The following is a 16,917-nucleotide window of genomic DNA, read 5'->3' as shown; positions in this document are numbered from 1 at the left end:
AGAAAATGTGTGTCCATAGTGTGCGGAACTATGTAGATAATTCCATCAAATCCAGGGTTCCTTGAAGAAACAGTTGAGAAATACTGTTTTATCTCTCAAAACGTGCTGTACGGTGTCCCCTGGAACAGCCAGAATGGCCACTTGCCCAAAGTCGTCATTTACTGACTGCGGGATTTGAACCCAGTTCGCTCACATCAAAGGCTGTTCTCCACTTCACCTTCATCCCATGCAATTCTCATAGACCTAGTAACCTTCAGCCCGTTCCAGAGCAGAAAGGGTCAATTTCTCATGCGCAGCACAAAGACACAGCTGTCCCCCTTCTCTTTTCATCCCCTATAAAGTTTGGGCAGGGCAGCCCCGATGAACTAAACTGCTGTGCAGAGGAACGACGTCATGTTTCAAAGGGTTAGTCGAAGGGAAGGAGAACTTTGAGCAGTACTTGTCCTTTGATATGTGATCGGGCATTGTCAGCCTTTGGTGTACAATGACATCAGAGAACAGGATATTTCCATTACTGGTAGACATATACATGTTACGAGCCTGTGGGGCATTGAGCTGAGAACATGAGAAAACCCTGGAATCTACTCCTTAACCCTTTGAATGACCACAGCGTTGATGAGGAGGCGGACGGCACGGGTCCTCTCGTCTTCCGGCCAGTTTGCGTGGGCGCTGACCACGTGATCGCCTCTAGAAATGGAGCTGTAGAGTCTGAAGTTCGCTGACCTTGGAGTGAGGAAGCCCCCCCCGCCCTCACTCCCCGCAACTTACATAGAAATAAACATACAACAAAGGTCTGGAGGTACAACGGCCCCGCCTCCCACACTGTCCCACGCCGGGACTCTCTGATGCCAGCGCGTACAGGAAGTACGCGCTGCCACTTCCGGCGCGCTGCCACTTCCGGCGCGCACCAACGTCACAGAGAGGCCCGGCGTGGGACAGTGCAGGAGGCGGTCCAGCAGCAGCTGGGGAGATGCCGGGTGGCAACAAGAGGCCCAATCGGCGCCGGCCGAGCCCCCCCGCAACCCAGGACAGTGAGGAGAAAGGCAGGCCCAATGTGTGTGTATTGGGGGGGAGGAGGGATAGTGTGTTTGTGTGTGTATTTGGGGGGTAGTAGTGTGTGTGTGTATTTGGGGGGGTAGTGTGTGTATTTGGGGGGGTACTGTGTGTATTTGGGGGGGGGTATGTATTGTATATTTGAAAATGACACTGTTTTGCACGAAAATAAATAAATGAAGGGATTTATTATTGTGATGTATTTTATTCCGCCACATATGTTTTCTTTTCCCTAATTCTGATTAAAGTAAGTTTGTTGTATGTTAATGCTTATACAGTATATAAGGAAAAAGTATTAAATGCGCTCTAAACTAAGTGATATAAATGGGTGACACCAAATAATCAATATATATATTAAGTGAACGTGAGAAATAACAGTGATATAACCCACAAATTCAATCTATATCCTGGGAGTGTTACTAATTATAAATCACAATAAAAATTCAAGTGAAAAAAAGTGCTAAAAAAGTGTCCTTAGACTGTTGTGGTGAGGTGATGAAATGTAAAAAACCCTGTCCTGTTGGCATCATACGAGTCTGCAGCTATTTAGTGAAGATGGCCCAGCATCTCAAACACTGAAAGTAGGAAGAAAAAACAGCGCACAACTCATTGTGTATTCAAAGTGATTATATTGGCTCATCACAGGTAGGTAAGTATTGCACGTACAGTTAGGTTGAAAATATCAGGCAGTACATGTTAGGGACATGTTACCACTATGTAGCACACATGTGGTCATCAGGGAGGCAGGATCTCTGCTTTAGCTGCCAGATGGAGACGATCCGTGGATCTGTGGTCACTCTCACTTCCACAGTCCACGTGTTTGCTATGTCACTTGCCGCCTCGGTCCCCATCTCTCCACTCCGGTCACGGAAAAGACTATGTACTCACAATTTATAATAGGGAAACTCCCGACACAATGCACAGCTCCCACACAGCAAAGCAGACTCAGACTCTCGTGGCACACACTGACGTCATCGACCTGCGCCTGCTGGCGACTCACAGTCGAACTGAACGATCAGTGGGAAAGTTAAAGCCACAGTCATGTAGTCTAGCGCTGAGCTGGAAAGTGTATTTGGAGCTGGATAAATGCTACTGCTATCTCATCCTACGCGTTTCGTAAGACTCACTTCATCAGGGATCCCTGATGACCAGATGTGTGCTACATAGTGGTAACATGTCCCTAACATGTACTGCCTGATATTTTCAACCTAAGTGTACGTGCAATACTTACATACCTGTGATGAGCCAACATAATCACTTTTAATACACGATGAGTTCTGCGCTATTATACAGTATATACCTATTAGTGTGTATACAGGACATGTTTGTGGGGGTGTAATATTCATGCATGTGTTGTGGCTCTCTGAATATTTTGGACAAAGACATTTTTTCCTTGGAAGGTTGCAGACCCCTGCACTAAGGCATACAAAGATACAGTGTTACTAATGCGTTGTGTTATACAAAGATACAGTGTTACTAATGCGTTGTGTTATACAACGATACAGTGTTACTAATGCGTTGTTATACAAAGATACAGTGTTACTAATGCATTGTGTTATACAACGATACAGTGTTACAAATGTGTTGTGTTATACAAAGATACAGTGTTACTAATGCATTGTGTAATAGGCCTGAACGCATCTCATTCTGTTTCACTTCGGTTCTAAGTAGGGTTACCATATTTGTCCCAACAAATACCGCTGCACTTGCTGGCTGCTCGTGCACATATGCGATCGGCACTGGCCGACTGCGCGGTCGTCACGTGCTCTTCGCGCATGCGTGGTCAACGTGCGCTATTCGCGCATGCGCAATTGGCGCTTGCCAGGGGGATCCAAAAAACAAGGACAACATCAGAAAAATTTTGGACAGAGTCCTAAAAACCGGGACATCTGGTCAACATTGAAGATGGCTTATATGTATATACGCCATTACTTTTCCAAATATACAATTAGGATATATATAGTAAGCAAAAAACAGTGGCACTCCTTAAATACAACAATGAAGCTATGTTGCCATGTATACGTGTAACAATCTCACTAAATTAGACCATATATTACCCAAGCAAGTTCTCATTTAATTACGATTTATATACAGCAAATAAACCCCCCACATGTGAGCACATTCACGTGTGTCAGACAGGTCTGCCAACCTGCCCTTCCCCATTATCTCTTAGCATGCAGCGCTTCCACTGCAGCCAGGGTCACATTTTACACTGAGCGCTCATGTGCACGTCATTACCCACAATCTCTGGCTCCAGCGGAAGCATTGTATGCTAAGGGATAATGGGGAAGGGCAGGTTGCAGATCTGTCCCAGACTTGCATATTTGCTCACAGGGGGTATGTTTATTTGCTATATATTCACAAGGGGTATGTTTATTTGCTATATATTCACAAGGGGTATGTTTATTTGCTATATATTCACAGGGGGTATGTTTATTTGCTACATACTCACAGGGGGTATGTTTATTTGCTATATATTCACAAGGGGTATGTTTATTTGCTATATATTCACAAGGGGTATGTTTATTTGCTATATATTCACAAGGGGTATGTTTATTTGCTACTGTATATGTAGCCCCCTTTCTCCCTTGTCTAGGGAAACTACTATTACTCTCTATAACCAACATGTGCGTTACGGTTAAGAAACTTAATTGCTTTTGTTACATTACGACATTTTTATTGCTGACGAACGGGAAAAGATGTCCATTAACTGCACCCGCGTTCTACTTGCAGTAGTGTGATGGTGCCCTCTAGTGGTTACCCGCCACATTGCCGCTCTAATATCCACAGAGTCCCTTCCTAAATTAACCTTCTCCATTCGTCATAAAATGAGGGACGAGTGGTCCAATTGGCTTCCCTATACAAATCTTACAATGCTAATAGGCAAGGAAGGGTGGCTAGCCGTATGGGTCCTTTCTTCCATGTAGTAACACAGGAGGGAGTAGGGGGTGTGATACCTTTTATTGAACCAACAAGTAGTTGAGATGTTACAAGATTTCCAACCTCACAGGGTCCGTCTGTAGCTAAGATGTTGCTGCTTTTTTGGGGTGGATGTGGAGGAAATTAATTACAGCTTAAATTTTTTGAAGGCTTCTGAACATGGAAGAATTTATCAATCAAGTCTTTTCCTTACCCTTAACCCACCCTGTCCTTATCAAAGAGGCAGCTGTGCAAACTCTTGCTGAACACACAGTGACATCAGACAGAAGGGAGCAGCCAGAGGAAGTCACCCCCCCCTCCCGATTCTCACCCCCCTCCCGAGTCTCACCCCCCCCCTCCCGAGTCTCACCCCCCCCCTCCCGAGTCTCAGCTCAACTTGTTTAATAAGTAACTTTAAACAATAATTAAAAACTACTTGTAGGTGACAGATTTGTGGGGCAAAAAAAAGCATCAATCACCCAGTTCACCCTAAATGTGTCACCTGCATTGGTTCAGTTTGGTCCGAGGATTGTTCCTTTTAACTTTATAGAACAAAAGGAGAACTGCGGCGGCCACCCACGGAGCGAGTCCTCGAGCGGTAACATGTGCCCAAAACATGCCCTGCTTGTCTAACCGAGTTATCTTGTAGGTGCGTTTATTACCTTGTTTGTAGCATTATATTGACTGGTTTACACTGTGAGAGTCGTGCGCGGTGTCTTTTTCTATTCTATGTCCTTTAACTTTATGTTGGAAAACCAGATAAAAGAAGAACAGGGAAGAATTATTCTGTCCTTTCTGGACAATATTTTCTCACCTTCGTCCCTTTTGTTTGTTTGTGTTGAATGCGAATAGTTTTTGATGGTGATCAGGGATTCAATCCAGTTTCGCTCGCTCAATGGTAAAAGTCTTGCACTCTTGCTGATTTTACTCCACTACAAATATCACCGCCCTGTTACCCAAGCAAGGGTCTTTCTCTACCCTAAGCAACACTCACTCACCGACTAACCCACACAATGCCTTTTCTCTGTGTTCAACCCTCTTCTCAAACCTTCTACAGTCTCTCACCCTCCATCTTTCCTCAATCTTTTGCGGACTTCTTCAGAGAGGAGGATTCCCCCAGATGAGACGTCCCCTCTATGCTTTCCTGTCCTCCTGAATGCCCCTATATCCACTCTGTTGGAACAGAGGAGGAAGTATTTCAGTTACTCCACTCGTCACCATCTTCCATGTGCCATCTTGATTCCATTCTTGCTAATCTCCTCCAACCGTTCATTCCCCAATCTGATCGCTCACATTTTCAACTCTTCCCTTTCATTTTGGTATCTGTCCTTCCCCCCATTACACATACTGAGACCTATTGTCAAGAACAACCCCATGTCAACCAATCTTTTGCCCTGCCTACAAAATGATACATACGTTTTATAAGATACTAGCGCTAGACACCTTTAAATATCAAATAGAAATAGAGTAATATCATTGCAGTGAAATCAATACATCCAATATCTGAATGTGAAGGTCACTGCATCAGATGTGTTTCAGTGTAAATCTATATATCTAGTATCTGAATGTGAATGTCACTGCATCAGACGCGTTTCAGTGTAAATCTATACATCCAGTATCTGAATGTGAATGTCACTGCATCAGACGTGTTTCAGTGTAAATCTATACATCCAGTATCTGAATGTGAATGTCACTGCATCAGACGTGTTTCAGTGTAAATCTATACATCCAGTATCTGAATGTGAATGTCACTGCATCAGACGCGTTTCAGTGTAAATCTATACATCCAGTATCTGAATGTGAATGTCACTGCATCAGACGCGTTTCAGTGTAAATCTATACATCTAGTATCTGAATGTGAAGGTCACTGCATCAGATGCGTTTCAGTGTAAATCTATACATCCAGTATCTGAATGTGAATGTCACTGCATCAGACGCGTTTCAGTGTAAATCTATACATCCAGTATCTGAATGTGAAGGTCACTGCATCAGACGTGTTTCAGTGTAAATCTATACATCCAGTATCTGAATGTGAAGGTCACTGCATCAGACGCCTTTCAGTGTAAATCTATACATCTAGTATCTGAATGTGAATGTCACTGCATCAGACGCGTTTCAGTGTAAATCTATACATCTAGTATCTGAATGTGAATGTCACTGCATCAGACGCGTTTCAGTGTTAATCTATACACCCAGTATCTGAATGTGAATGTCACTGCATCAGACGCGATTCAGTGTAAATCTATACATCCAGTATCTGAATGTGAAGGTCACTGCATCAGACGCGTTTCAGTGTAAATCTATACATCTAGTATCTGAATGTGAATGTCACTGCATCAGACGCGTTTCAGTGTAAATTTATACATCCAGTATCTGAATGTGAAGGTCACTGCATCAGACGCGTTTCAGTGTAAATCTATACATCCAGTATCTGAATGTGAAGGTCACTGCATCAGACGCGTTTCAGTGTAAATCTATACATAAAACACACAACGTAGCACACCGCTCACTTTTTTTATAATTTTGTAATGCTTATGACAAGTGTCTGAAGATTGACACTAATGAGTGCAACCAATGTACAAAATCACAAAGTAGGACTAATAGAAAGAGCCCGTGATATAGTCACGAGTGCCTTCAAAAGGGTACATTTTTGGTGCACATCACAATAACAATATTTTTGTGTTTTTATTATACAGTGAAAAATCAAGGTGAATCTAAATCTAAAGTGACAATAAAATATTAAAATGAACACGCGGTGCTGTCAGCTGTTGTCCACTAGTATGTACCGCTGGTAAATGACTGTTACAACAGTGTGGGAATTATCATTTAGCACTTACTTATATTGTCCTCCTGCTATATACAATAAAGTTGCTAGTACCACACATATAAATCAGTTGTAGTCACTCATACAATGATGTAAAAAAGCCAGTGAGCATATTGCAATAATGATATGACTGACGCAATCAAGATAGTGGAGTCACACACAGAGTAGTCAGCATGCAGCATAAATGGAGTGAGAGGATACACTAGAACGCCATGGGAGTCCCTCAGCTGTTAGGCTATCATATGAACGCTGTTTGCTAACAAACAGCACAGCTCCAACATCGCTGTCAACTTGTACTGGGGGTCCCTATAACTAATGACAAAGCGTTTGCATAATAATCAACCAGTAATAATCCTCTTTCCTCTTGCAAGGAGTAAATCCAATATCATGCACTCAGCCTAGTAACCAATGCTGTTGATGCGCATATATTGAGCTTAACCACACCACAGAAATTGAACCGGCTGTCTCCAAATCATATAGAAGGCATATAACCACGGGGTGTGGGATCAACATCAATTGACCAATATACAGCACAAATTGATTAGAGGAGGATGCATAGAATACCATGGGAGTCCCTCAGCTGTTAGGCTATCATATAAACGCTGTTTGCTAGCAAACAACGCAGCTCCAACATCGCTGCCAACTTGTACTGGGGGTCCCTATGTCTAGTGATATGACGATAGTATAGTAATCAACTATATAGCATCCTCCTCGCACAAGAGAGCCGAAATCAATGTATTGTACTTAGCTTAGTGATCAGGACTTCTTAGCCGCTTGCTGACATCTCTGCTCAGACCCACAATCACTCAACCGGCTTGGACGTAATCAGCTGCACCGCGTGTTAGTGACGTCACCACGTCACTGAGCCCACGCCCTACGCGTTTCTCTCCAGGCGGAGCTTCGTCAGGGGCAGGTGGATACAGGAACTGCAACACTCACTGCTTTATATAGGCAATCCTATGGTCATAACAGTGTGCAAGCAATTGTAATTAGTTACACTTGGCGATTATGATCTGTCAGTAGCGTTAACAATATCGTAATTACCGCGTGAGTGTTGTTGTTACCCGTATGAAAGATAAAACACTATATAAGTTTTTAATGGTTGACATAATTAGGGTTAGTCATGTTCAGAGAATTCTACTTTGAACCCAGCACTTTTGGAAAGTAACAGTGTAATACTGCGACTGTGTGTACACTGAACCATTCAGTGGTTCACCATGGAGGAAAACGAAGCTAGCTCCAATCTATCAGCATTTGAAATTAGACATTTCGTGAATTGCAAGAGCTACAATGTAATCTATCTAATCGAGTGCAATTGTGGACGCAGATATGTAGGCAAAACTACACGCGAGCTACGCAGACGAGTGTTGGAACATGTCAACTCTGTTATCAACAAAGCTGACACTCCAGTAGCACGCCATGTAAATTCGATGCACAATGGTAATCTAGGATGTTTGCAATTTATGGGGATAGATCGTATTAAAAATAACATCAGAGGAGGTGACATTGACCGCAAACTCTTACAACGATGTATATTGGTCAATTGTTGTTTGATCCCACACCCCGTGGTTATATGCCTTCTATATGATTTGGAGACAGCCGGTTCAATTTCTGTGGTGTGGTTAAGCTCAATATATACGCATCAACAGCATTGGTTACTAGGCTGAGTGCATGATATTGGATTTACTCCCTGCAAGAGGAAAGAGGATTACTACTGGTTGATTATTATGCAAACGCTTTGTCATTAGTTATAGGGACCCCCAGTACAAGTTGACAGCGATGTTGGAGCTGTGCTGTTTGTTAGCAAACAGCGTTCATATGATAGCCTAACAGCTGAGGGACTCCCACGGCGTTCTAGTGTATCCTCTCACTCCATTTATGCTGCATGCTGACTACTCTGTGTGTGACTCCACTATCTTGATTGCGTCAGTCATATCATTATTGCAATATACTCACTGGCTTTTTTACATCATTGTATGAGTGACTATAACTGATTTATATGTGTGGTACTAGCAACTTTATTGTATATAGCAGGAGGACAATATAAGTAAGTGCTAAATGATAATTCCCACACTGTTGTAACAGTCATTTACCAGCGGTACATACTAGTGGACAACAGCTGACAGCACCGCGTGTTCATTTTAATATTTTATTGTCATTTTATATTTAGATTCACCTTGATTTTTCACTGTATAATAAAAACACAAAAATATTGTTATTGTGATGTGCACCAAAAATGTACCCTTTTGAAGGCACTCGTGACTATATCACGGGCTCTTTCTATTAGTCCTACTTTGTAAATCTATACATCCAGTATCTGAATGTGAAGGTCACTGCATCAGACGCGTTTCAGTGTAAATCTATACATCCAGTATCTGAATGTGAATGTCACTGCATCAGACGCGTTTCAGTGTAAATCTATACATCCAGTACCTGAATGTGAAGGTCACTGCATCAGACGCGTTTCAGTGTAAATCTATACATCCAGTATCTGAATGTGAATGTCACTGCATCAGACGCGTTTCAGTGTAAATCTATACATCCAGTATCTGAATGTGAAGGTCACTGCATCAGACGCGTTTCAGTGTAAATCTATACATCCAGTATCTGAATGTGAATGTCACTGCATCAGACGCGTTTCAGTGTAAATCTATACATCCAGTATCTGAATGTGAATGTCACTGCATCAGACGCGTTTCAGTGTGAATCTATACATCCAGTACCTGAATGTGAAGGTCACTGCATCAGACGCGTTTCAGTGTAAATCTATACATCCAGTATCTGAATGTGAATGTCACTGCATCAGACGCGTTTCAGTGTAAATCTATACATCCAGTATCTGAATGTGAAGGTCACTGCATCAGACGCGTTTCAGTGTAAATCTATACATCCAGTATCTGAATGTGAATGTCACTGCATCAGACGCGTTTCAGTGTAAATCTATACATCCAGTATCTGAATGTGAATGTCACTGCATCAGACGCGTTTCAGTGTGAATCTATACAAATTCTAACCACACAAATTAGACCAATAGAAAACCTATAACACAGTGAGAGAACCTTATCCCTGCTGCTTGACGCGGGTCCTCCCCAAGTGTTCCGACAACAAAATTACTTATTCAAGAGATTGATTCGGGTTGTCGATCTCACCCACGAGTGCACACATGAATAACACCAACACCAGTTGTTATTAGTAAATACAATTTATTGGTCACTTGGCTTTGGATATTCATCATCTTGTGGCACTCAGTCAGGATATCGCTGAATGTACCAGGGGACCCCTTACATCGCTTGATGATGCCGGGTCAATAGTTGTTATTCTGTGATCACATTTGTACTGCACAAAGAGCGGACACTTTCTACATCCACAGTTGAAGGTCTGAATCTTACATGCCGGACAAACCTGATCACAAGGAACACATCCAGGCATTCAGCCAACAACCCAGCTAGAGAGGCGAGGCAATCCAGATAAAACTAGCACTTCTCATAACAAACATCTCATAACAAACATCTCACAACAAAAGCAACTTGAAGAAACATTTTAGTAAGGGACGAAAGTTGACCCATCATGTACTTAGGCCATCAGAAACACAACAAAACTCAGTTCCCATTACATTCCACCTGTTGTTTCTGAGGCCTACGCTCAACAAAACAGATACAAAACAAAAACTTTGACTAAATATTTGCATGTATGAACCATGATCAGAGACAGAAACAGACTCCACTTTCTGTTACACCAAGGGTCCTGTATAATATCAAAATTTAAAGTGAACAGTCCTTTGGTAAAGGGAAGAAAGAGGAAATAAATGGGAAAAATAAGAATATAGTGTAGTAAGTAAAAAAAGGATCCCCCTTCTGAGTATGTATCTCACCATTGTTCTAATATTTATATTGTTTACTTTATATATTACACTATATTCTTCTCTTTCCCATGTGCCAAAGAACTGTTCACCAGTCATTTTTAAATATATACATATATTATATATACATACATACATACAGAAGGCATTACCGCTATACTTCTCTTTATGGGTAGTAGTCAGTTTTGGTTCATTTTTTGGAGACCAAACGTTCTATCCTTACATAGTTACATAGTTACATAGTAGTTGAGGTTGAAAAAAGACGTACGTCCATCAAGTTCAACCTATGCTAAAATTTAGACAACAGATATTTTATCTTATATTTATACTTCCTTATTGATCCAGAGGAAGGCAAACACAAACCCCAGTGACATACTGTATCATCCAATGATATCTCATAAGGGGAAAGATTAATCTCTGGATCAACATTCTTCATATGTTTACTTATTTGGTATATCCCTGTATGTATACCTTTCCTTTTTAAAAAAAAATGTCCAACCTTTTTTTGAACAAATCTATTGTATCTGCCATCAGAGTCTCCATGGGTAATGAATCCCACATTGTAACTGCCCTTGCTGTAAAGAACCCTTTCCTTTGTTGCTGGTGAAATCTCCTTTCCTCCAACCTTAAGGGATGGCCCCTGAGTCCTTTGTACTGCCCGTGGGATGAATAGTTCATTTGAAAACTCCTTGTACTGTCCCCGAATATATTTGTATATAGTTATCATATCCCCTCTTATACGCACATTTTCTAATGTAAATAAATCTAATTTAGCTAGCCTCTCCTCATAAGTTAGAATGTCCATCCCCTTTATTAATTTGGTGGCTCTTCTCTGCACTCTCTCCAGTTCCATAATGTCTTTTCTTAGGATTGGTGCCCAAAATTGTACTCCATATTCAAGGTGTGGTCTGACTAATGCTTTATAAAGGGCATAATTATGTTTACTTCCCTTCCATCCATTGCCAGTTTAATGCAAGATAAGATCTTGTTAGCCTTTGCAGCTACTGCATGACTTTGGGCACTATTGCTAAGCCTGCTGTCTACAAGCACTCCTAAATCCTTCTCCATCAAGGATTCCCCCAATATATCTCCATTTAATTTGTAAGTCGCCTTTTTATTCTTGCATCCCAAATGCATAACCTTACATTTATCTGTATTAAACCTCATCTGCCATTTACCTGCCCACGTTTCCAGTCTCTCCAAGTCCTTCTGAAGAGAAATTACGTCCTGCTCTGATTCTATTACCTTACACAATTTAGTATCATCAGCAAAGATGGAGACTTTGCTCTCGATGCCAACCTCAAGGTCATTAATAAACAAGTTAAAAAGCAGGGGTCCCAGTACCGATCCCTGAGGTACTCCACTCATGACTTTAGCCCAACCTGAAAAAGTTACATTTATGACAACCCTCTGTTGTCTGTCCTTTAACCAGTTTTCAATCCAGGTGCATATATTATTACGGAGTCCAATTTGCTTTGTGAGAGATGAAAACTTTTTGCCCCTCACCTGCTTGGTGCAATAAACTTCTAATATGCTGGTAATTTGCAGTATTCTGAAAATCTCGATGTGTTCATTTCAGGGGAAGGAAGAGTTTGAGAAAACACAGAAGGAGCTGCTTGAAAAAGGGAATATTATACGACATGGAAAAGGCCACTTGGAACAAACACAGGTAAATGTTAGTACTTGTTATATAACTGTATCTGTCTGTCTGTCTGTTTGTGTAACTTTCTATCTAACGGTCTATGTAACTAACTGTATATATAAGTGCAAAGAAAGGATGTTCTAATAGCGCTAATGCTCTAAAATACTAGTTGGAGTTACTATAACACTGTAGTAAGTACCAAAAACGTATACATATAAGCCACGCTGCCTGGAAATACTGACCGATACAAATCAGACAAGATGACATATAATAAATAAAATCCGGCGCCTGAAAAAATGTCCAGATATCAAATAATGGAATCTGACCATACAATAGTGTCCAGTCTGGATGATCCGGCAACCTTCAGATGTACCACAGGGATGATCTCATAATACAGCTCAACCCCCTTATAACGCTGTGCTTGGGGTCCACAGAATCACATCGCGTTATAAGCGGATCGCGTTAGAAATAATGTACAATTGTATGCATTGTACAGTAAAGTATTTAAATAGCAATAATCGTGTTGTAAAATATTCATAAATACGAAAATTGGGAGCCACACTTGCATCGCGTTATAAGCGGATTCGCGTTGTAACGGATCGCGCTATAACGGGGTTGAGCTGTATGTGGAAATAAACATATGAGAAAATCATAGTGTATAACTGCTGAAAACTGATGGTAAAACAATACTAACAGACTGACAAACAGACTAACAAAACACTAGACAACTCTTAATGATAAGCTAGAAACTAATTTAATATAATATAATAATATAAAACAGACATATGTCTTGATCACAAGGGAATAGTGACACTGCTGTTGCTCATCCAATGAGAAAAAAGTGGAATCCTACGTACAACAAGCAGGATTCCAAAAAGCATTGAGGATAGTCGCTATCCAATGTGGCTGGCTTCAGACGGGTGTTGGTAGTGTCCCTCCAGGGTACTCACACGGACGGCTCAAGTTCTAATGTTCTGATGCCTCCTGCACTCACCTCGCGGTTCGTTCTGACTGCGTGCGCAACACGGAAGTGATAGCTACTCTCCGCTCGGCTTAGCTCAGTCATGTATCCCAGGATCAGTTGTGGTGAATGCCTTCACCTGTAACCCTACGCGTTTCGTGAAACGTCACTTCCTCTGGGGTATGTTTTTGGAATCCTGTTTGTCGTAAGTAGGATTACAATTTTTCTCATTGCATGAGCAACAGCAGTGTCACTATTCACTTGTGATCAAGACATATGTCTGTTTTATATTATTTCATTATATTAAATTAGTTTTCTAGTTTTCTAGATTAGGTGTTGTCTAGTGTTTTGTTAGTTTCTTAGTCTGTTTGTTAGACTGTTAGTATTGTTTTACCATCATTTTTCCGCGGTTATACACTATGATTTTCTCATATGTTTATTTCCACACATTATGAGATCGTCCCTGTGGTACATCTGAAGGTTCCCGGATCATCCATAACTGTATATATAACTTACTGTCCGTCTATCTGCCCATATAACTGTTTGTCCATTTACTGTATCTATCAATCTGTCCATCCATATCCGACTCCATTTATATATCTATCTGTCCATTCATCCATATATCCGTCTGTATATCTACCTCTCTAGATTGATTTTTGTATGAACGCTACTAAAATCTTTTATAATACCACTCTTAACTTAGCTGAAGCAGTTTGAACGTCTGGAAGAGGAGGTTGCACGACCCATTGAGAGCGACCTGTCAAACTGGATGCCTCCTCAGCACTATGGCCAGGTGCGGAGTGTTCTGGGCTCTTCCGATCGCCAGCTGCTCCTCTTCTACCACGAGCAATGCGAGGCCAATGTGACCACCCTCACTAACGCCATTGATGCCTTCTACAGCTCCATCAGCAGCAACCAGCCCCCCAAAATCTTCGTGGCCCACAGCAAGTTTGTCATCCTCAGTGCCCACAAGTTGGTGTTCATTGGGGACACATTGTCACGCCAAGCCAAAGCTCAGGACATCCGAAACAAGGTCACCCACTACAGCAACCTCTTGTGTGACAAGCTCAAGGAGATAGTTCTTACCACCAAGACCGCAGCACTTCAATACCCATCACCCTCAGCAGCCAAGGATATGGTAGATAGAGTCAAAGACCTCAGCAACAGCACCCAACAGTTCAGAATGGTGCTTGGTCAACTGGCTGCTATGTAAAGGGACATTAGGCTCATCTACCCAGAGACACATCAGGTCTGACACTGAGAGAGGGTAAAAGGAGTAAGACGGCTCAATGAGCCAGCTATGGATGCTCCATTTCCCCTTTAGGTATTTTGGGGTTCATTCTACAGCACATTTCGTGAAAGTCTAAACCTTCTACCTTTTCATAGAAAAAAAATAACCTAATACTGTTTCTGAACTGTGGGTGAATTTTCTGCATTTCATTTCCAGTGGAGGAGTGTCGAACTATGATTAGCGTTCAACTAGAATTGTAAATATGGAACCGGTTTCATTGGAATGAGAAGGAAGATTAGAACATATTCGTTCTATGTTCTTAAATTGTCACGCATTAGTCAAATGTGATTTTTTTTTTTTAGACTATGCCTTTTATTATTTGTGGGTATTTAAAACTGCAATACCACAAAAGCTTACTCCATCGAGAAGCTGTAGGGTTAGCTGAAAATAATATTTAAACACATTTAGGGGTTTTATGTAACAGAGAGAAACTGACCACTATTTTCTGCTCTCTGCTGCATCAAACAAGCCCACTGGCTTTGGGGATTGTTAGCCAGAGATGTGCACACCACATTAGACCTGGTGACAGTTTTGACGCAGTAAAATTCAGAAATGGTGCAGAATTTGACCAATCTGAGTATAATATGTGCATTGCTAACCTTCTTCTTCAACCCCCAAACTGCAAGTTGATGTACACAGGACAAATTTTAACCAAAGTATCTTAATACTTTGTTGCTGAGATGCGAAGTGCCTCTCAATGCATAATTTGACTCCAAATACAATGTTGCTTCTGAAAACGGAAACCTGTTGTAAGATTAGAGATTAGTCATTACAAACAGGGGTCCCCCACTGGCTGCAGCAGTGCAAGTTCCGCTCACATACCCTGGCCTGTCACCATGCCTTAATCTATCTTTAGAAGGTGATCACCATTCTTGCTAAGTTAGACTTCCCACCTATTCAGCCTTTGACCTGCCTATTACATCTCTTCAGTTGGGATGTGTTTGTGATGTTAAGAGACATGTTCCATGTATCACAATGACCGCTGGATGCTGTAGACTTTCCACTACATGGGCAAAAGTTCTCGTGAGAAAGAAAATGTGGGTGGCAAAATGTTGTCCCGTTAGAAGTTACTGTTGTGTTGTCATTGAGAGACCATTTAGAAAACCATATCAATAACATGAGCGACCTGAACCGTGGCTGTCTTTGTCTTGCCTCAAAGAGCCCACCTGTTCTTGAGCAGTATCAGTGTTTATTTTCAGTTCTGTGAGTTCAAAATGGCTGCCGGCAACTTTCTTGCAGGTGAAGATGCCAGTTGTCATGGTGAGGGCACTAGTGATTGTATTATTGGATTCCTAGTCCTGACATTCTTATCATTGATTGGCTGACTGGAAAGGAGGTTGCTGGTGGCCATTTTGAACTACACATTCAATAAAGGATTTTAAGAGCAAAATAAACTGAGAAAAGATTGAAGTGTCATCATTGATCCAAACTACAGAGATGTCAATCTCCAAGAATCAAAATCAGTGAGATTTGAGGGTTCTGGACCTGAAAATGGCATTTTAATGGAAACTCTTAAAGTTCATGAGGCAAATAATAATAATTAAAAAAAAAGAAATCAGTGAGAATGACAGAGGTTAACAGAATAAGTGAGGTTAACGGAAGATCAGTGACAGTTGGTCTGAAATGAGAAACTCAAAGCTTAGAGTTAATAACAAAATAAATGTAATAAACGGTCACGCCATACAACGATTTCGTTCATTGTTTTGGTACGACCATTGAATACATTCTGTTTGCTTTTTGGCTTTAAGCCGCGTGCTTCTCAGTTCTAGGTTTACCCTGTTCTATTAACCCCTTCCCTGCCAGAGGAGTCTGCAACAGAAGGCAGGGAAGGGGTGCAGGGATTGCCAAGTCTGTGTGCATTTAGGTGGTATGGGGCGGGAGGGGGGTGGAGAGTCCTTACAAATCATGTCCGTGTTTATTTATGTAGCATTACTTAGAGTTATGTAGCTCAGTCAGGCGTTTTAATATGATCAGAACACCAAATAAAAATTACCAATCCAAATGGCTCCTGTACCAATGTTTCCCAGATGCAAAATGGTGGCCCAAGATAAGCCCAGATTTATCATGTGACCAGGAAAAATCCCACTGGGGGTCTGCGTCGTCGCACGCGAGGGAAGCACGATGCTTCGAAACAATGTATTTCTGCTTGAGGTTGCATGAGATACAAGTAATTTCTTGGGCCGTGCTTAGCTACCGCGCCGCCAAAACAAATTCATGATTTTCAATGCGCGCGCACATACTGCTCGCGCCCATGAACAAGGTGTCCAAGCGTGCAAATTTTGAGCAGATCTCAGAAATTGCTTTTCCCGAGCGATGGCCGTGTCACGTGAGTGGTTCAGCCAATGAGGGCGAACCGCTCACGTGACAT

At 41.7% G+C, this 16,917-nt stretch overlaps 1 protein-coding gene across 1 annotated transcript in view; it reads left to right on the top strand.

The window, feature by feature from the left end:
* BCAR1 (BCAR1 scaffold protein, Cas family member) overlaps positions 1-16,551 on the top strand; it is a 115,236-nt gene extending 98,685 nt beyond the window's left edge. The window contains exons 6-7 of the mRNA XM_075577037.1: positions 12,235-12,324; positions 13,962-16,551. Of these exons, the coding sequence (XP_075433152.1) occupies positions 12,235-12,324; positions 13,962-14,471 (600 nt within the window). The 3' untranslated portion in view covers positions 14,472-16,551. The remainder of the gene's footprint in view (positions 1-12,234; positions 12,325-13,961) is intronic.
* The last annotated feature ends 366 nt before the right edge of the window (positions 16,552-16,917 follow it).

The sequence above is a fragment of the Ascaphus truei genome, chromosome 19 (assembly GCF_040206685.1).
Source record: "Ascaphus truei isolate aAscTru1 chromosome 19, aAscTru1.hap1, whole genome shotgun sequence".
NCBI lineage: Eukaryota > Metazoa > Chordata > Amphibia > Anura > Ascaphidae > Ascaphus > Ascaphus truei.
This window is presented reverse-complemented; position numbering and strand designations above follow the sequence as displayed.